The 24,358-nt window shown below is 37.0% G+C and overlaps 1 protein-coding gene across 2 annotated transcripts in view; it reads right to left on the minus strand.

Annotated features, from left to right (window-relative positions):
- Positions 1–24,358, minus strand: part of LOC311141711 (phosphatidate cytidylyltransferase 1-like) — a 99,547-nt gene that overhangs the window by 36,079 nt on the left and 39,110 nt on the right. For both annotated transcript variants that reach the window (XM_084177135.1, XM_084177136.1), the window contains exon 4: positions 1,508–1,605. In XM_084177135.1, the coding sequence (XP_084033261.1) occupies positions 1,508–1,605 (98 nt within the window). The remainder of the gene's footprint in view (positions 1–1,507; positions 1,606–24,358) is intronic.

A 24,358-nucleotide genomic window follows, 5' to 3' on the forward strand; every position in this document is an offset into this window, starting at 1 on the left:
GGGAGGCAGAGAGAAGGAGAAAGAGAGAGGATAGAGGGAGTCAGAGAGAAGAGAGGGAGAAAGAGAGAGGAGAGAGGGAGACAGAGAAGGAAGGCAGAGAGGGGAGAGAGGGAGCTAGAGAGAGGAGAGAGGGAGTCAGAGAAAAGAGGGAGTCAGAGAAAAGAGAGGGAGTCAGAGAAAAGAGAGGGAGGCAGAGAAGGAGAAAGAGAGAGGAGAGAGGGAGACAGAGAGAGGGAGACAGAGAGAGAGAGAGAGGGAGGCAGAGAGGAGAGAGGGAGTCAGAGAAAAGAGGGAGTCAGAGAAAAGAGAGGGAGTCAGAGAAAAGAGAGGGAGGCAGAGAAGGAGAAAGAGAGGAGAGAGGGAGGCGAGAGGGAGAGGGAGAGAGGGAGAGAGAGGATAGAGGGAGACAGAGAGGGGAGAGAGGGAGGCAGAGAGAGAGTCAGAGAGAAGAGAGAGAGTCAGAGAGATGAGTCAGAGAAGAGATGCAGTCAGAGAGAAGAGAGAGGGAGAGAGAGAGGGAGAGGGGAGAGAGAAGAGAGAGGGAGAGAGAAGAGAGAAGAGAGAGGGAGTCAGAGAGAGGAGAGAGGGAGGCAGAGAGAGGAGAGAGGGAGGCAGAGAGGAGAGAGGGAGGCGAGAGGGAGTCAGAGAGAAGAGAGAGGGAGACAGAGAGAGGGAGGCAGAGAGAGGGAGTCAGAGAGAAGAGAGGGAGACAGAGAGAAGAGAGAGGGAGTCAGAGAGAAGCGAGAGGGAGTCAGAGAGAAGCGAGAGGGAGAGAGGGGGAGAGGGGAAGGAGAGAGAGGGCGAGAAGAGGAGAGAGAAAGGGGGAGAGGGGAGAGAGGCACAGAGCTGGTAAATGTGTAAATGTAACCTTTAAGGTTCTGTGTGTGATTGAAGAGAGGAGTCAGAGAAGAGAAAGAGAGACAGAGGGAGTCAGAGAGAAGCGAGAGGGAGACAGAGGGAGACAGAAGAGAGTGAGACAGAGAGAGGTAGAGAGTGAGACCGAGAGGGAGAGGAGAGAGGAGATAGGGAGAGAAGAGAGAGAGACAGAGAGGAGAGAGAAGAGAGAGGGAGACAGAGAAAAGAGAGAGGAGTCAGAGAAAAGAGAGGAGTCAGAGAAAAGAGAGGAGTCAGAGAAAAGAGAGAGGGAGTCAGAAGAGTGAGGGAGAGAGGGGGAGAGGGGAAGGAGAGAGCGGGGCAGAGGGGAAGGAGAGAGAGGGGGAGAGGAGGAGAGAGAAGGGGAGAGGAGGAGAGAGAAAGGGGGAGAGGAGGAGAGAGAAAGGGGGAGAGGAGGAGAGAGAAAGGGGGAGAGGAGGAGAGAGAAAGGGGGAGAGGAGGAGAGAGAAAGGGGGAGAGAGGCACAGAGCTGGTAAATGTGTAAATGTAACCTTTAAGGTTCTGTGTGCGATAGGAAAACAAGAGAGAGACAGAGAGGGGGAGGGTGAGAGACAGAGGGGGAGAGAGAAAATAATCACCAAGAGATTGAAAGATAGATCTAGTTGGTCCTCACCAGCTGAGTGTCCTGAACCAGGGAAGCTCGTAGGAATGGTAGACCCTGTAGCCGATCTCTATGATCTCCTGAAAACACTTGATCTGGATGGTCATCACCTACCAAGGAGGAGAGAGAGAGAGAGAGGGGGGGAGAGAGAGACAGAAAGGGAAAGAGAGGGGGGAGAGGAGTTAGGACCAGTGTTGGGGGTAAGGCGTTACAGTAGTAATATAACTTTTTGCGGTAATGTACATTCAGAAATGTGGTAATATTATTAGCTACTTTTTCAAATAACACGTGCGTTACCTTTAAGTTACTCTCAGAAAATATTTCCCCACCGGACATGATGTTTCCATGATCTGATCTGGAGAATTCATGACGGCTGTCCATAAAAATGGATAGAGGGTGCACCTCTGATCTTTGCAGTTGATCGATTCTGTGATAGCAAAGTCCACTGTAACTATGCAATAGATGAAGCGAGGCAATAGCGTTATAAATCGTTGTTACTTTATTGTTAAGCGGGTTATCTGTGAAACCGGCAGGCAGAGCACTCGGGTGTTTTGGCTGCATCCCAATACCCTAATGTCACAAAACATTGCAGACCGTTGCTGAAATTGATCCTGAAGTAAAATAAACATTTTTTGAGAGGTGTCCCTCACCTCTCATTAATCTATAATGCTGGACTACCATGGTGTCCCTCACCTCTCATTACTCTATAATGCTGGACTACCATGGTGTCCCTCACCTCTCATTACTCTATAATGCTGGACTACCGTGGTGTCCCTCACCTCTCATTACTCTATAATGGTGGACTACCATGGTGTCCCTCTCACCTCTCATTACTCTATAATGCTGGACTACCATGGTGTCCCTCACCTCCCATTACTCTATAATGCTGGACTACCATGGTGTCCCTCACCTCTCATTACTCTATAATGCTGGACTACCGTGGTGTCCCTCACCTCTCATTACTCTATAATGGTGGACTACCATGGTGTCCCTCTCACCTCTCATTACTCTATAATGCTGGACTACCATGGTGTCCCTCACCTCCCATTACTCTATAATGCTGGACTACCATGGTGTCCCTCACCTCTCATTACTCTATAATGGTGATCGTAACCCAAACGTTATGTTTGTGTGTGCGGCTCAAAACACATTTCTGGGAATGGTTATTATAGTGCATTCAATGTGTAGTATAGAGGTTTCGATGCATATGAGCTTTGTTGATTGAGTTTGCCCCCACAAAAATATTCATGTTAAAATCGCCACTGCATATTAGTATCTTTGGTAGAGTGTGGGTGGCTCGCCTCGCTGCAACATAACGCCTTCCTTTGGTTACATAGTAACTACTAATATGTGATGTATTACTTTTCAACTAAGAAATCCCACCACTGGTTAGGACTGAGGGTTGGTTGGTGAAAAGGAGTTACTGTGTATACTTGTAAATCGTTTTTCAGAAATTGAGCTTAGTGGAGTCTAGAATCAGCAGGGAACAAACTGGGAGGGAATCCTGTAATGTGGGGGGGGGGGGGGTAATGGTTCACAGACACGTACCACTAATATGAACATGATGTTATAAAGCCACCTACCACTAATATGAACATGATGTTATAAAGCCACCTACCACTAATATGAACATGATGTTATAAAGCCACCTACCACTAATATGAACATGATGTTATAAAGCCACCTACCACTAATATGAACACGATGTTATAAAGCCAACTACCACTAATATGAACACGATGTTATAAAGCCACCTACCACTAATATGAACACGATGTTATAAAGCCACCTACCACTAATATGAACATGATGTTATAAAGCCACCTACCACTAATATGAACATGATGTTATAAAGCCACCTACCACTAATATGAACATTATGTTATAAAGCCACCTACCACTAATATGAACATGATGTTATAAAGCCACCTACCACTAATATGAACATGATGTTATGAAGCCACCTACCACTAATATGAACATGATGTTATAAAGCCACCTACCACTAATATGAACATGATGTTATAAAGCCACCTACCACTAATATGAACATGATGTTATAAAGCCACCTACCACTAATATGAACATGATGTTATAAAGCCACCTAACACTAATATGAACGTCATAAAGCCATCTACCACTAATATGAACATGATGTTATAAAGCCACCTACCACTTATATGAACATGATGTTATAAAGCTACCTACCACTAATATGAACATGATGTTATAAAGCCACCTACCACTAATATGAACATGATGTTATAAAGCCACCTACCACTAATATGAACATGATGTTATAAGCCACCTACCACTAATATAAACACGATGTTATAAAGCCACTAATATGAACATTACCAGTCCAAAGTTTGGAAACACCTACTTATTCAACATTTTTTCTTTATTCTTTATATTGTAGAATAATAGTGAAGACATCAAAACTATGATATAACACATATGGAATCATGTTGTAACCAAAAAAAGTGTTTTATATTTTATATTTGAGATTCTTAAAATAGCCACCCTTTGCCTTGATGACAGCTTTGCACACTCTTGGCATTCTCTCAACCAGCTTCATGAGGTAGTCACCTGAAAGGCATTTCAATTAACAGGTGTGCCTTCTTAAAAGTTAATTTGTGGAATTTCTTTCCTTCGCTGCTCTGGCACCCCAATGGCGGAACAAGCTCCCCCACGACGCCAGGACAGAGGAGTCACTGACCACCTTCCGGAGACACTTGAAACCCTACCTCTTTAAGGAATACCTGGGATAGGATAACAGTAATCCTTCTACCTTTTGCTGCGAAGAGACAGAATCATTAGATCATTTGTTTTGGTACTGTCCATTTGTAGCTTGTTTTTGGACACAGGTCCTGAAATGGCTGAAGGGTTGCAATATTTACCTGGAGCTAACTCTGCAGATAGCACTACTGGGTGATCTGAAAAGTCATAGTCAATCATTCAATAATATAATAATACTTTTAGCAAAAATGTTTATTTTCAATTTACAATCTGTAGAAACAATGAGAACTTTTGTAAAACATCACAGTACAGTTGAAATATATATGGCAAATAGAAATCCAATATGGATGGTGTTAAAAGATAGATGGGAGGTGTTAAATGGAGCTGAAGGATGGGACTAATAACAACTAACAACAACTAATAATAACAAGATAACTAATAATGTAAGCATACTGTGTCCATAATAAGTATATAGGTTGTAGGTTGAGAGCTTTTGTGAAAGAGCACAGTTAGAAAGATATGGCATATAGAAGCAAACCGGATGGACATCATGAAAATGATCGGAGAGGTTGAGGGTAGAGGAAGTTCGAGAAAAAACAAACAAAATATAATTATTGTAAAATTGACTGTGTCCATAAAATGTAGATAGTATGTATAAGCTGGAAGTAGAGGCCTAAGCATTGTGTTCACTAGTTTACTCCAAGTAGGGAAGGGGTGGTGGGGTTGGAAAGTAATAAAGGGGAAAATATATTTTTAATAGGATATGTATGTATGTATGTATGTATGTATGTATGTATAAAAACATGGGGGATTGGAAGTGATGCAGACAATTACGTTGACGGAAGTTACAATCTATCTGCAATATTAAGCTGATATACCCCTAAAAAAATGAAATAAACCAGACACATCTCAACATCAACTGTTCAGAAGAGACTGTGTGAATCAGGCCTTCATAGTAAAATTGCTGTAAAGAAACCATAACTAAAGGACACCAATAAGAAGAAGAGACTTGCTCTGGCCACGAAACACGAGCAATGGACATTAGACCGGTGGAAATGTGTCCTTTGGTCTGATGAGTCCAAATTTGATATTTTTGGTTCCAACCGCCGTGTCTTTGTGAGACGCGGTGTGGGTGAACGGATTATCTCTGCATGTGTATTTCCCAGCATAAAGCATGGAGGAGGAGGTGTTATGGTGTTTTGCTGGTGAAACTGTCAGGGATTTATTTAGAATTCAAGGCACACTTAACCAGCATGGCTACCGCAGCATTCTGCAGCGATACGCCATCACATTTGGTTTGGGCTTAGTGGGACTATCATTTGTTTTTCAACAGGACAATGACCCAACACACCTCCAGACTGTGTAAGGGCTATTTTACCAAGAAGGAGAGTGATGGAGTGTTGCATCAAATGACCTGCCCTCCACAATCCCCCGACCTCAACCCAATTGAGATGGTTTGGGATGAGTCTGACCGCAGAGTGAAGGAAAAGCAGCCAACAAGTGCTGAGAAAATGTGGGAACTCCTTCAAGACTGTTGGAAAGCATTCCAGGTGAAGATGGTTGAGAGAATAACAAGAGTGTGCAAACTGTCATCAAAGAAAATGGTGGCTATTTGAAGAATCTCAAATATAAAATATATTTTGATTTGTTTAAGACTTTTGGGGTTACTGCATGATTCCATATGTGTTATTTCATAATTATGATGCCTTCACTATTATTCTAACAATGTAGAAAATAGTAAAAATAAAGAAAAACCCTGGAATGAGTAGGTGTGTCCAAACTTTTAACTGGAACTGTACATGTTATAAAGCCACCTACCACTAATATGAACATGATGTTATAAAGCCACCTACCACTAATATGAACATGATGTTATAAAGCCACCTACCACTAATATGAACATGATGTTATAATGCCACCTACCACTAATATGAACATGATGTTATAAAGCCACCTACCACTAATATGAACATGATGTTATAAAGCCACCTACCACTAATATGAACGTCATAAAGCCACCTACCACTAATATGAACATGATGTTATAAAGCCACCTACCACTAATATGAACATGATGTTATAAAGCCACCTACCACTAATATGAACATGATGTTATAAAGCCACCTACCACTAATATGAACATGATGTTATAAAGCCACCTACCACTAATATGAACATGATGTTATAAAGCCACCTACCACTAATATGAACATGATGTTATAAAGCCACCTACCACTAATATGAACATGTTATAAAGCCACCTACCACTAATATGAACATGATGTTATAAAGCCACCTACCACTAATATGAACATGATGTTATAAAGCCACCTACCACTAATATGAACATGATGTTATAAAGCCACCTACCACTAATATGAACATGATGTTATAAAGCCACCTACCACTAATATGAACATGATGTTATAAAGCCACCTACCACTAATATGAACATGATGTTATAAAGCCACCTACCACTAATATGAACATGATGTTATAAAGCCACCTACCACTAATATGAACATGATGTTATAAAGCCACCTACCACTAATATGAACATGATGTTATAAAGCCACCTACCACTAATATGAACATGTTATAAAGCCACCTACCACTAATATGAACATGATGTTATAAAGCCACCTACCACTAATATGAACATGATGTTATAAAGCCACCTACCACTAATATGAACGTCATAAAGCCACCTACCACTAATATGAACATGATGTTATAAAGCCACCTACCACTAATATGAACATGATGTTATAAAGCCACCTACCACTGATATGAACATGATGTTATAAAGCCACCTACCACTAATATGAACATGATGTTATAAAGCCACCTACCACTAATATGAACATGATGTTATAAAGCCACCTACCACTAATATGAACATGATGTTATAAAGCCACCTACCACTAATATGAACATGATGTTATAAAGCCACCTACCACTAATATGAACATGATGTTATAAAGCCACCTACCACTGATATGAACATGATGTTATAAAGCCACCTACCACTAATATGAACATGATGTTATGAAGCCACCTACCACTAATATGAACATGATGTTATAAAGCCACCTACCACTAATATGAACATGATGTTATAAAGCCACCTACCACTAATATGAACATGATGTTATAAAGCCACCTACCACTAATATGAACATGATGTTATAAAGCCACCTACCACTAATATGAACATGATGTTATAAAGCCACCTACCACTAATATGAACATGTTATAAAGCCACCTACCACTAATATGAACATGATGTTATAAAGCCACCTACCACTAATATGAACATGATGTCATAAAGCCACCTACCACTAATATGAACGTCATAAAGCCACCTACCACTAATATGAACATGATGTTATAAAGCCACCTACCACTAATATGAACATGATGTCATAAAGCCACCTACCACTAATATGAACGTCATAAAGCCACCTACCACTAATATGAACATGATGTTATAAAGCCTCCTACCACTAATATGAACATGATGTTATAAAGCCACCTACCACTAATATGAACGTCATAAAGCCACCTACCACTAATATGAACATGATGTTATAAAGCCACCTACCACTAATATGAACATGATGTTATAAAGCCACCTACCACTAATATGAACATGATGTTATAAAGCCACCTACCACTAATATGAACATGATGTTATAAAGCCACCTACCACTAATATGAACATGATGTTATAAAGCCAACTACCACTAATATGAACATGTTATAAAGCCACCTACCACTAATATGAACATGATGTCATAAAGTCACCTACCACTAATATGAACATGATGTTATAAAGCCACCTACCATAATATGAACAAGATGTTATAAAGCCACCTACCACTAATATGAACATGTTATAAAGCCTCCTACCACTAATATGAACATGATGTTATGAACATACCTACCACTAATATGAACATGACGTTATAAAGCCACCTACCACTAATATGAACATGTTATGAAGCCACCACCCACTGATATGAACATGTTATAAAGCCACCTACCACTGATATGAACGTCATAAAGCCACCTACCACTAATATGAACATGATGTCATAAAGCCACCTACCACTAATATGAACATGTTGTTATAAAGCCACCTACCACTAATATGAACATGATGTTATAAAGCCACCTACCACTAATATGAACATGATGTTATAAAGCCACCTACCACTAATATGAACATGATGTTATAAAGCCACCTACCACTAATATGAACATGATGTTATAAAGCCACCTACCACTAATATGAACATGATGTTATAAAGCCACCTACCACTAATATGAACATGATGTTATAAAGCCACCTACCACTAATATGAACATGATGTTATAAAGCCACCTACCACTGATATGAACATGATGTTATAAAGCCACCTACCACTGATATGAACGTCATAAAGCCACCTACCACTAATATGAACATGATGTTATAAAGCCACCTACCACTAATATGAACATGTTATAAAGCCACCTACCACTAATATGAACATGATGTTATAAAGCCACCTACCACTAATATGAACATGATGTCATAAAGCCACCTACCACTAATATGAACGTCATAAAGCCACCTACCACTAATATGAACATGATGTTATAAAGCCACCTACCACTAATATGAACATGATGTCATAAAGCCACCTACCACTAATATGAACGTCATAAAGCCACCTACCACTAATATGAACATGATGTTATAAAGCCTCCTACCACTAATATGAACATGATGTTATAAAGCCACCTACCACTAATATGAACGTCATAAAGCCACCTACCACTAATATGAACATGATGTTATAAAGCCACCTACCACTAATATGAACATGATGTTATAAAGCCACCTACCACTAATATGAACATGATGTTATAAAGCCACCTACCACTAATATGAACATGATGTTATAAAGCCACCTACCACTAATATGAACATGATGTTATAAAGCCAACTACCACTAATATGAACATGTTATAAAGCCACCTACCACTAATATGAACATGATGTCATAAAGTCACCTACCACTAATATGAACATGATGTTATAAAGCCACCTACCACTAATATGAACAAGATGTTATAAAGCCACCTACCACTAATATGAACATGTTATAAAGCCTCCTACCACTAATATGAACATGATGTTATGAACATACCTACCACTAATATGAACATGACGTTATAAAGCCACCTACCACTAATATGAACATGTTATGAAGCCACCACCCACTGATATGAACATGTTATAAAGCCACCTACCACTGATATGAACGTCATAAAGCCACCTACCACTAATATGAACATGATGTCATAAAGCCACCTACCACTAATATGAACATGTTGTTATAAAGCCACCTACCACTAATATGAACATGATGTTATAAAGCCACCTACCACTAATATGAACATGATGTTATAAAGCCACCTACCACTAATATGAACATGATGTTATAAAGCCACCTACCACTAATATGAACATGATGTTATAAAGCCACCTACCACTAATATGAACATGATGTTATAAAGCCACCTACCACTAATATGAACATGATGTTATAAAGCCACCTACCACTAATATGAACATGATGTTATAAAGCCACCTACCACTGATATGAACATGATGTTATAAAGCCACCTACCACTGATATGAACGTCATAAAGCCACCTACCACTAATATGAACATGATGTTATAAAGCCACCTACCACTAATATGAACATGTTATAAAGCCTCCAACCACACATATAAACATGTTATAAAGCCACCTACCACTAATATGAACGTCATAAAGCTACCTACCACTAATATGAACATGATGTCATAAAGCCACCTACCACTAATATGAACATGATGTTATAAAGCCACCTACCACTAATATGAACATGATGTTATAAAGCCACCTACCACTAATATGAACATAATGTTATAAAGCCACCTACCACTAATATGAACATGATGTTATAAAGCCACCTACCACTAATATGAACATGTTGTTATAAAGCCACCTACCACTAATATGAACATGATGTTATAAAGCCACCTACCACTAATATGAACATGATGTTATAAAGCCACCTACCACTAATATGAACATGTTATAAAGCCACCTACCACTAATATGAACATGTTGTTATAAAGCCACCTACCACTAATATGAACATGATGTTATAAAGCCACCTACCACTAATATGAACATGATGTTATAAAGCCACCTACCACTAATATGAACATGTTATAAAGCCACCTACCACTAATATGAACATGTTGTTATAAAGCCACCTACCACTAATATGAACATGATGTTATAAAGCCACCTACCACTAATATGAACATGATGTTATAAAGCCACCTACCACTAATATGAACATGATGTTATAAAGCCACCTACCACTAATATGAACATGATGTTATAAAGCCACCTACCACTAATATGAACATGATGTTATAAAGCCTCCTACCACTAATATGAACATGATGTTATAAAGCCACCTACCACTAATATGAACATGATGTTATAAAGCCACCTACCACTAATATGAACATGATGTTATAAAGCCACCTACCACTAATATGAACATGTTATAAAGCCTCCTACCACTAATATGAACATGATGTTATAAACACACCCACCACTAATATGAACATGATGTTATAAAGCCATCTACCACTAATATGAACATGATGTTATAAAGCCTCCTACCACTAATATGAACATGTTATGAAGCCACCTACCACTAATATGAACATGATGTTATAAAGCCACCTACCACTAATATGAACATGATGTTATAAAGCCACCTACCACTAATATGAACATGTTATGAAGCCACCTACCACTAATATGAACATTAAGTTATAAAGCCACCTACCACTAATATGAACATGTTATAAAGCCACCTACCACTAATATGAACATGTTATAAAGCCACCTACCACTAATATGAACGTCATAAAGCCACCTACCACTAATATGAACATGATGTTATAAAGCCTCCTACCACTAATATGAACATGATGTTATAAAGCCACCTACCACTAATATGAACATGTCATAAAGCCACCTACCACTAATATTGACATGATGTTATAAAGCCACCTACCACTAATATGAACATGATGTTATAAAGCCACCTACCACTAATATGAACGTCATAAAGCCACCTACCACTAATATGAACGTCATAAAGCCACCTACCACTAATATGAACATGATGTTATAAAGCCACCTACCACTAATATGAACATGATGTTATAAAGCCACCTACCACTAATATGAACATGATGTTATAAAGCCACCTACCACTAATATGAACATGATGTTATAAAGCCACCTACCACTAATATGAACATGATGTTATAAAGCCACCTACCACTAATATGAACATGATGTTATAAAGCCACCTACCACTAATATGAACATGATGTTAAAGCAACCTACCACTAATATGAACATGATGTTATAAAGCCACCTACCACTAATATGAACATGATGTTATAAAGCCACCTACCACTAATATGAACATGATGTTATAAAGCCACCTACCACTAATATGAACATGATGTTATAAAGCCACCTACCACTAATATGAGCATGATGTTATAAAGCCACCTACCACTAACATGAACATGATGTTATAAAGCCACCTACCACTAATATGAACATTAAGTTATAAAGCCACCTACCACTAATATGAACATTAAGTTATAAAGCCACCTACCACTAATATGAACATTAAGTTATAAAGCCACCTACCACTAATATGAACATGTTATAAAGCCACCTACCACTAATATGAGCATGTTATAAAGCCACCTTCCACTAATATGAACATGATGTTATAAAGCCACCTACCACTAATATGAACATGATGTTATAAAGCCACCTACCACTAATATGAACATGATGTTATAAAGCCATCTACCACTAATATGAACATGATGTTATAAAGCCACCTACCACTAATATGAGCATGATGTTATAAAGCCACCTACCACTAACATGAACATGATGTTATAAAGCCACCTACCACTAATATGAACATGATGTTATAAAGCCATCTACCACTAATATGAACATGTTGTTATAAAGCCACCTACCACTAATATGAACATGATGTTATAAAGCCACCTACCACTGATATGAACATGATGTTATAAAGCCACCTACCACTAATATGAACATGATGTTATAAAGCCACCTACCACTAATATGAGCATGATGTTATAAAGCCACCTACCACTAACATGAACATGATGTTATAAAGCCACCTACCACTAATATGAACATTAAGTTATAAAGCCACCTACCACTAATATGAACATTAAGTTATAAAGCCACCTACCACTAATATGAACATTAAGTTATAAAGCCACCTACCACTAATATGAACATGTTATAAAGCCACCTACCACTAATATGAGCATGTTATAAAGCCACCTTCCACTAATATGAACATGATGTTATAAAGCCACCTACCACTAATATGAACATGATGTTATAAAGCCACCTACCACTAATATGAACATGATGTTATAAAGCCACCTACCACTAATATGAACATGATGTTATAAAGCCACCTACTACTAATATGAACATGATGTTATAAAGCCACCTACCACTAATATGAACATGATGTTATAAAGCCACCTACCACTAATATGAACATGATGTTATAAAGCCACCTACCACTAATATGAACATGATGTTATAAAGCCACCTACCACTAATATGAACATGTTATAAAGCCACCTACCACTAATATGAACATGATGTTATAAAGCCACCTACCATTAATATGAACATGATGTCATAAAGCCACCTACCACTAATATGAACGTCATAAAGCCACCTACCACTAATATGAACATGATGTTATAAAGCCACCTACCACTAATATGAACATGATGTCATAAAGCCACCTACCACTAATATGAACGTCATAAAGCCACCTACCACTAATATGAACATGATGTTATAAAGCCTCCTACCACTAATATGAACATGATGTTATAAAGCCACCTACCACTAATATGAACGTCATAAAGCCACCTACCACTAATATGAACATGATGTTATAAAGCCACCTACCACTAATATGAACATGATGTTATAAAGCCACCTACCACTAATATGAACATGATGTTATAAAGCCACCTACCACTAATATGAACATGATGTTATAAAGCCACCTACCACTAATATGAACATGATGTTATAAAGCAACTACCACTAATATGAACATGTTATAAAGCCACCTACCACTAATATGAACATGATGTCATAAAGTCACCTACCACTAATATGAACATGATGTTATAAAGCCACCTACCACTAATATGAACAAGATGTTATAAAGCCACCTACCACTAATATGAACATGTTATAAAGCCTCCTACCACTAATATGAACATGATGTTATGAACATACCTACCACTAATATGAACATGACGTTATAAAGCCACCTACCACTAATATGAACATGTTATGAAGCCACCACCCACTGATATGAACATGTTATAAAGCCACCTACCACTGATATGAACGTCATAAAGCCACCTACCACTAATATGAACATGATGTCATAAAGCCACCTACCACTAATATGAACATGTTGTTATAAAGCCACCTACCACTAATATGAACATGATGTTATAAAGCCACCTACCACTAATATGAACATGATGTTATAAAGCCACCTACCACTAATATGAACATGATGTTATAAAGCCACCTACCACTAATATGAACATGATGTTATAAAGCCACCTACCACTAATATGAACATGATGTTATAAAGCCACCTACCACTAATATGAACATGATGTTATAAAGCCACCTACCACTAATATGAACATGATGTTATAAAGCCACCTACCACTGATATGAACATGATGTTATAAAGCCACCTACCACTGATATGAACGTCATAAAGCCACCTACCACTAATATGAACATGATGTTATAAAGCCACCTACCACTAATATGAACATGTTATAAAGCCACCTACCACTAATATGAACATGATGTTATAAAGCCACCTACCACTAATATGAACATGATGTCATAAAGCCACCTACCACTAATATGAACGTCATAAAGCCACCTACCACTAATATGAACATGATGTTATAAAGCCACCTACCACTAATATGAACATGATGTCATAAAGCCAACTACCACTAATATGAACGTCATAAAGCCACCTACCACTAATATGAACATGATGTTATAAAGCCTCCTACCACTAATATGAACATGATGTTATAAAGCCACCTACCACTAATATGAACGTCATAAAGCCACCTACCACTAATATGAACATGATGTTATAAAGCCACCTACCACTAATATGAACATGATGTTATAAAGCCACCTACCACTAATATGAACATGATGTTATAAAGCCACCTACCACTAATATGAACATGATGTTATAAAGCCACCTACCACTAATATGAACATGATGTTATAAAGCCACCTACCACTGATATGAACATGATGTTATAAAGCCACCTACCACTGATATGAACGTCATAAAGCCACCTACCACTAATATGAACATGATGTTATAAAGCCACCTACCACTAATATGAACATGTTATAAAGCCACCTACCACTAATATGAACATGATGTTATAAAGCCACCTACCACTAATATGAACATGATGTCATAAAGCCACCTACCACTAATATGAACGTCATAAAGCCACCTACCACTAATATGAACATGATGTTATAAAGCCACCTACCACTAATATGAACATGATGTCATAAAGCCACCTACCACTAATATGAACGTCATAAAGCCACCTACCACTAATATGAACATGATGTTATAAAGCCTCCTACCACTAATATGAACATGATGTTATAAAGCCACCTACCACTAATATGAACGTCATAAAGCCACCTACCACTAATATGAACATGATGTTATAAAGCCACCTACCACTAATATGAACATGATGTTATAAAGCCACCTACCACTAATATGAACATGATGTTATAAAGCCACCTACCACTAATATGAACATGATGTTATAAAGCCACCTACCACTAATATGAACATGATGTTATAAAGCCAACTACCACTAATATGAACATGTTATAAAGCCACCTACCACTAATATGAACATGATGTCATAAAGTCACCTACCACTAATATGAACATGATGTTATAAAGCCACCTACCACTAATATGAACAAGATGTTATAAAGCCACCTACCACTAATATGAACATGTTATAAAGCCTCCTACCACTAATATGAACATGATGTTATGAACATACCTACCACTAATATGAACATGACGTTATAAAGCCACCTACCACTAATATGAACATGTTATGAAGCCACCACCCACTGATATGAACATGTTATAAAGCCACCTACCACTGATATGAACGTCATAAAGCCACCTACCACTAATATGAACATGATGTCATAAAGCCACCTACCACTAATATGAACATGTTGTTATAAAGCCACCTACCACTAATATGAACATGATGTTATAAAGCCACCTACCACTAATATGAACATGATGTTATAAAGCCACCTACCACTAATATGAACATGATGTTATAAAGCCACCTACCACTAATATGAACATGATGTTATAAAGCCACCTACCACTAATATGAACATGATGTTATAAAGCCACCTACCACTAATATGAACATGATGTTATAAAGCCACCTACCACTAATATGAACATGATGTTATAAAGCCACCTACCACTGATATGAACATGATGTTATAAAGCCACCTACCACTGATATGAACGTCATAAAGCCACCTACCACTAATATGAACATGATGTTATAAAGCCACCTACCACTAATATGAACATGTTATAAAGCCTCCAACCACACATATAAACATGTTATAAAGCCACCTACCACTAATATGAACGTCATAAAGCTACCTACCACTAATATGAACATGATGTCATAAAGCCACCTACCACTAATATGAACATGATGTTATAAAGCCACCTACCACTAATATGAACATGATGTTATAAAGCCACCTACCACTAATATGAACATAATGTTATAAAGCCACCTACCACTAATATGAACATGATGTTATAAAGCCACCTACCACTAATATGAACATGTTGTTATAAAGCCACCTACCACTAATATGAACATGATGTTATAAAGCCACCTACCACTAATATGAACATGATGTTATAAAGCCACCTACCACTAATATGAACATGTTATAAAGCCACCTACCACTAATATGAACATGTTGTTATTAAGCCACCTACCACTAATATGAACATGATGTTATAAAGCCACCTACCACTAATATGAACATGATGTTATAAAGCCACCTACCACTAATATGAACATGTTATAAAGCCACCTACCACTAATATGAACATGTTGTTATAAAGCCACCTACCACTAATATGAACATGATGTTATAAAGCCACCTACCACTAATATGAACATGATGTTATAAAGCCACCTACCACTAATATGAACATGATGTTATAAAGCCACCTACCACTAATATGAACATGATGTTATAAAGCCACCTACCACTAATATGAACATGATGTTATAAAGCCTCCTACCACTAATATGAACATGATGTTATAAAGCCACCTACCACTAATATGAACATGATGTTATAAAGCCACCTACCACTAATATGAACATGATGTTATAAAGCCACCTACCACTAATATGAACATGTTATAAAGCCTCCTACCACTAATATGAACATGATGTTATAAACACACCCACCACTAATATGAACATGATGTTATAAAGCCATCTACCACTAATATGAACATGATGTTATAAAGCCTCCTACCACTAATATGAACATGTTATGAAGCCACCTACCACTAATATGAACATGATGTTATAAAGCCACCTACCACTAATATGAACATGATGTTATAAAGCCACCTACCACTAATATGAACATGTTATGAAGCCACCTACCACTAATATGAACATTAAGTTATAAAGCCACCTACCACTAATATGAACATGTTATAAAGCCACCTACCACTAATATGAACATGTTATAAAGCCACCTACCACTAATATGAACGTCATAAAGCCACCTACCACTAATATGAACATGATGTTATAAAGCCTCCTACCACTAATATGAACATGATGTTATAAAGCCACCTACCACTAATATGAACATGTCATAAAGCCACCTACCACTAATATTGACATGATGTTATAAAGCCACCTACCACTAATATGAACATGATGTTATAAAGCCACCTACCACTAATATGAACGTCATAAAGCCACCTACCACTAATATGAACGTCATAAAGCCACCTACCACTAATATGAACATGATGTTATAAAGCCACCTACCACTAATATGAACATGATGTTATAAAGCCACCTACCACTAATATGAACATGATGTTATAAAGCCACCTACCACTAATATGAACATGATGTTATAAAGCCACCTACCACTAATATGAACATGATGTTATAAAGCCACCTACCACTAATATGAACATGATGTTATAAAGCCACCTACCACTAATATGAACATGATGTTAAAGCAACCTACCACTAATATGAACATGATGTTATAAAGCCACCTACCACTAATATGAACATGATGTTATAAAGCCACCTACCACTAATATGAACATGATGTTATAAAGCCACCTACCACTAATATGAACATGATGTTATAAAGCCACCTACCACTAATATGAGCATGATGTTATAAAGCCACCTACCACTAACATGAACATGATGTTATAAAGCCACCTACCACTAATATGAACATTAAGTTATAAAGCCACCTACCACTAATATGAACATTAAGTTATAAAGCCACCTACCACTAATATGAACATTAAGTTATAAAGCCACCTACCACTAATATGAACATGTTATAAAGCCACCTACCACTAATATGAGCATGTTATAAAGCCACCTTCCACTAATATGAACATGATGTTATAAAGCCACCTACCACTAATATGAACATGATGTTATAAAGCCACCTACCACTAATATGAACATGATGTTATAAAGCCATCTACCACTAATATGAACATGATGTTATAAAGCCACCTACCACTAATATGAGCATGATGTTATAAAGCCACCTACCACTAACATGAACATGATGTTATAAAGCCACCTACCACTAATATGAACATGATGTTATAAAGCCATCTACCACTAATATGAACATGTTGTTATAAAGCCACCTACCACTAATATGAACATGATGTTATAAAGCCACCTACCACTGATATGAACATGATGTTATAAAGCCACCTACCACTAATATGAACATGATGTTATAAAGCCACCTACCACTAATATGAGCATGATGTTATAAAGCCACCTACCACTAACATGAACATGATGTTATAAAGCCACCTACCACTAATATGAACATTAAGTTATAAAGCCACCTACCACTAATATGAACATTAAGTTATAAAGCCACCTACCACTAATATGAACATTAAGTTATAAAGCCACCTACCACTAATATGAACATGTTATAAAGCCACCTACCACTAATATGAGCATGTTATAAAGCCACCTTCCACTAATATGAACATGATGTTATAAAGCCACCTACCACTAATATGAACATGATGTTATAAAGCCACCTACCACTAATATGAACATGATGTTATAAAGCCACCTACCACTAATATGAACATGATGTTATAAAGCCACCTACTACTAATATGAACATGATGTTATAAAGCCACCTACCACTAATATGAACATGATGTTATAAAGCCACCTACCACTAATATGAACATGATGTTATAAAGCCACCTACCACTAATATGAACATGATGTTATAAAGCCACCTACCACTAATATGAACATGTTATAAAGCCACCTACCACTAATATGAACATGATGTTATAAAGCCACCTACCATTAATATGAACATGATGTCATAAAGCCACCTACCACTAATATGAACGTCATAAAGCCACCTACCACTAATATGAACATGATGTTATAAAGCCACCTACCACTAATATGAACATGATGTCATAAAGCCACCTACCACTAATATGAACGTCATAAAGCCACCTACCACTAATATGAACATGATGTTATAAAGCCTCCTACCACTAATATGAACATGATGTTATAAAGCCACCTACCACTAATATGAACGTCATAAAGCCACCTACCACTAATATGAACATGATGTTATAAAGCCACCTACCACTAATATGAACATGATGTTATAAAGCCACCTACCACTAATATGAACATGATGTTATAAAGCCACCTACCACTAATATGAACATGATGTTATAAAGCCACCTACCACTAATATGAACATGATGTTATAAAGCAACTACCACTAATATGAACATGTTATAAAGCCACCTACCACTAATATGAACATGATGTCATAAAGTCACCTACCACTAATATGAACATGATGTTATAAAGCCACCTACCACTAATATGAACAAGATGTTATAAAGCCACCTACCACTAATATGAACATGTTATAAAGCCTCCTACCACTAATATGAACATGATGTTATGAACATACCTACCACTAATATGAACATGACGTTATAAAGCCACCTACCACTAATATGAACATGTTATGAAGCCACCACCCACTGATATGAACATGTTATAAAGCCACCTACCACTGATATGAACGTCATAAAGCCACCTACCACTAATATGAACATGATGTCATAAAGCCACCTACCACTAATATGAACATGTTGTTATAAAGCCACCTACCACTAATATGAACATGATGTTATAAAGCCACCTACCACTAATATGAACATGATGTTATAAAGCCACCTACCACTAATATGAACATGATGTTATAAAGCCACCTACCACTAATATGAACATGATGTTATAAAGCCACCTACCACTAATATGAACATGATGTTATAAAGCCACCTACCACTAATATGAACATGATGTTATAAAGCCACCTACCACTAATATGAACATGATGTTATAAAGCCACCTACCACTGATATGAACATGATGTTATAAAGCCACCTACCACTGATATGAACGTCATAAAGCCACCTACCACTAATATGAACATGATGTTATAAAGCCACCTACCACTAATATGAACATGTTATAAAGCCACCTACCACTAATATGAACATGATGTTATAAAGCCACCTACCACTAATATGAACATGATGTCATAAAGCCACCTACCACTAATATGAACGTCATAAAGCCACCTACCACTAATATGAACATGATGTTATAAAGCCACCTACCACTAATATGAACATGATGTCATAAAGCCAACTACCACTAATATGAACGTCATAAAGCCACCTACCACTAATATGAACATGATGTTATAAAGCCTCCTACCACTAATATGAACATGATGTTATAAAGCCACCTACCACTAATATGAACGTCATAAAGCCACCTACCACTAATATGAACATGATGTTATAAAGCCACCTACCACTAATATGAACATGATGTTATAAAGCCACCTACCACTAATATGAACATGATGTTATAAAGCCACCTACCACTAATATGAACATGATGTTATAAAGCCACCTACCACTAATATGAACATGATGTTATAAAGCCAACTACCACTAATATGAACATGTTATAAAGCCACCTACCACTAATATGAACATGATGTCATAAAGTCACCTACCACTAATATGAACATGATGTTATAAAGCCACCTACCACTAATATGAACAAGATGTTATAAAGCCACCTACCACTAATATGAACATGTTATAAAGCCACCTACCACTAATATGAACATGATGTTATAAAGCCACCTACCACTAATATGAACATGATGTTATAAAGCAACTACCACTAATATGAACATGTTATAAAGCCACCTACCACTAATATGAACATGATGTCATAAAGTCACCTACCACTAATATGAACATGATGTTATAAAGCCACCTACCACTAATATGAACAAGATGTTATAAAGCCACCTACCACTAATATGAACATGTTATAAAGCCTCCTACCACTAATATGAACATGATGTTATGAACATACCTACCACTAATATGAACATGACGTTATAAAGCCACCTACCACTAATATGAACATGTTATGAAGCCACCACCCACTGATATGAACATGTTATAAAGCCACCTACCACTGATATGAACGTCATAAAGCCACCTACCACTAATATGAACATGATGTCATAAAGCCACCTACCACTAATATGAACATGTTGTTATAAAGCCACCTACCACTAATATGAACATGATGTTATAAAGCCACCTACCACTAATATGAACATGATGTTATAAAGCCACCTACCACTAATATGAACATGATGTTATAAAGCCACCTACCACTAATATGAACATGATGTTATAAAGCCACCTACCACTAATATGAACATGATGTTATAAAGCCACCTACCACTAATATGAACATGATGTTATAAAGCCACCTACCACTAATATGAACATGATGTTATAAAGCCACCTACCACTGATATGAACATGATGTTATAAAGCCACCTACCACTGATATGAACGTCATAAAGCCACCTACCACTAATATGAACATGATGTTATAAAGCCACCTACCACTAATATGAACATGTTATAAAGCCACCTACCACTAATATGAACATGATGTTATAAAGCCACCTACCACTAATATGAACATGATGTCATAAAGCCACCTACCACTAATATGAACGTCATAAAGCCACCTACCACTAATATGAACATGATGTTATAAAGCCACCTACCACTAATATGAACATGATGTCATAAAGCCAACTACCACTAATATGAACGTCATAAAGCCACCTACCACTAATATGAACATGATGTTATAAAGCCTCCTACCACTAATATGAACATGATGTTATAAAGCCACCTACCACTAATATGAACGTCATAAAGCCACCTACCACTAATATGAACATGATGTTATAAAGCCACCTACCACTAATATGAACATGATGTTATAAAGCCACCTACCACTAATATGAACATGATGTTATAAAGCCACCTACCACTAATATGAACATGATGTTATAAAGCCACCTACCACTAATATGAACATGATGTTATAAAGCCAACTACCACTAATATGAACATGTTATAAAGCCACCTACCACTAATATGAACATGATGTCATAAAGTCACCTACCACTAATATGAACATGATGTTATAAAGCCACCTACCACTAATATGAACAAGATGTTATAAAGCCACCTACCACTAATATGAACATGTTATAAAGCCTCCTACCACTAATATGAACATGATGTTATGAACATACCTACCACTAATATGAACATGACGTTATAAAGCCACCTACCACTAATATGAACATGTTATGAAGCCACCACCCACTGATATGAACATGTTATAAAGCCACCTACCACTGATATGAACGTCATAAAGCCACCTACCACTAATATGAACATGATGTCATAAAGCCACCTACCACTAATATGAACATGTTGTTATAAAGCCACCTACCACTAATATGAACATGATGTTATAAAGCCACCTACCACTAATATGAACATGATGTTATAAAGCCACCTACCACTAATATGAACATGATGTTATAAAGCCACCTACCACTAATATGAACATGATGTTATAAAGCCACCTACCACTAATATGAACATGATGTTATAAAGCCACCTACCACTAATATGAACATGATGTTATAAAGCCACCTACCACTAATATGAACATGATGTTATAAAGCCACCTACCACTGATATGAACATGATGTTATAAAGCCACCTACCACTGATATGAACGTCATAAAGCCACCTACCACTAATATGAACATGATGTTATAAAGCCACCTACCACTAATATGAACATGTTATAAAGCCTCCAACCACACATATAAACATGTTATAAAGCCACCTACCACTAATATGAACGTCATAAAGCTACCTACCACTAATATGAACATGATGTCATAAAGCCACCTACCACTAATATGAACATGATGTTATAAAGCCACCTACCACTAATATGAACATGATGTTATAAAGCCACCTACCACTAATATGAACATAATGTTATAAAGCCACCTACCACTAATATGAACATGATGTTATAAAGCCACCTACCACTAATATGAACATGTTGTTATAAAGCCACCTACCACTAATATGAACATGATGTTATAAAGCCACCTACCACTAATATGAACATGATGTTATAAAGCCACCTACCACTAATATGAACATGTTATAAAGCCACCTACCACTAATATGAACATGTTGTTATAAAGCCACCTACCACTAATATGAACATGATGTTATAAAGCCACCTACCACTAATATGAACATGATGTTATAAAGCCACCTACCACTAATATGAACATGTTATAAAGCCACCTACCACTAATATGAACATGTTGTTATAAAGCCACCTACCACTAATATGAACATGATGTTATAAAGCCACCTACCACTAATATGAACATGATGTTATAAAGCCACCTACCACTAATATGAACATGTTATGAAGCCACCTACCACTAATATGAACATGATGTTATAAAGCCACCTACCACTAATATGAACATGATGTTATAAAGCCTCCTACCACTAATATGAACATGATGTTATAAAGCCACCTACCACTAATATGAACATGATGTTATAAAGCCACCTACCACTAATATGAACATGTTATAAAGCCTCCTACCACTAATATGAACATGATGTTATAAACACACCCACCACTAATATGAACATGATGTTATAAAGCCATCTACCACTAATATGAACATGATGTTATAAAGCCTCCTACCACTAATATGAACATGTTATGAAGCCACCTACCACTAATATGAACATTAAGTTATAAAGCCACCTACCACTAATATGAACATGATGTTATAAAGCCACCTACCACTAATATGAACATGATGTTATAAAGCCACCTACCACTAATATGAACATGTTATGAAGCCACCTACCACTAATATGAACATTAAGTTATAAAGCCACCTACCACTAATATGAACATGTTATAAAGCCACCTACCACTAATATGAACATGTTATAAAGCCACCTACCAC

This window comes from Coregonus lavaretus (assembly GCF_964263955.1).
Source record: "Coregonus lavaretus genome assembly, chromosome: 14".
Classification (NCBI taxonomy): Eukaryota; Metazoa; Chordata; class Actinopteri; order Salmoniformes; family Salmonidae; genus Coregonus; species Coregonus lavaretus.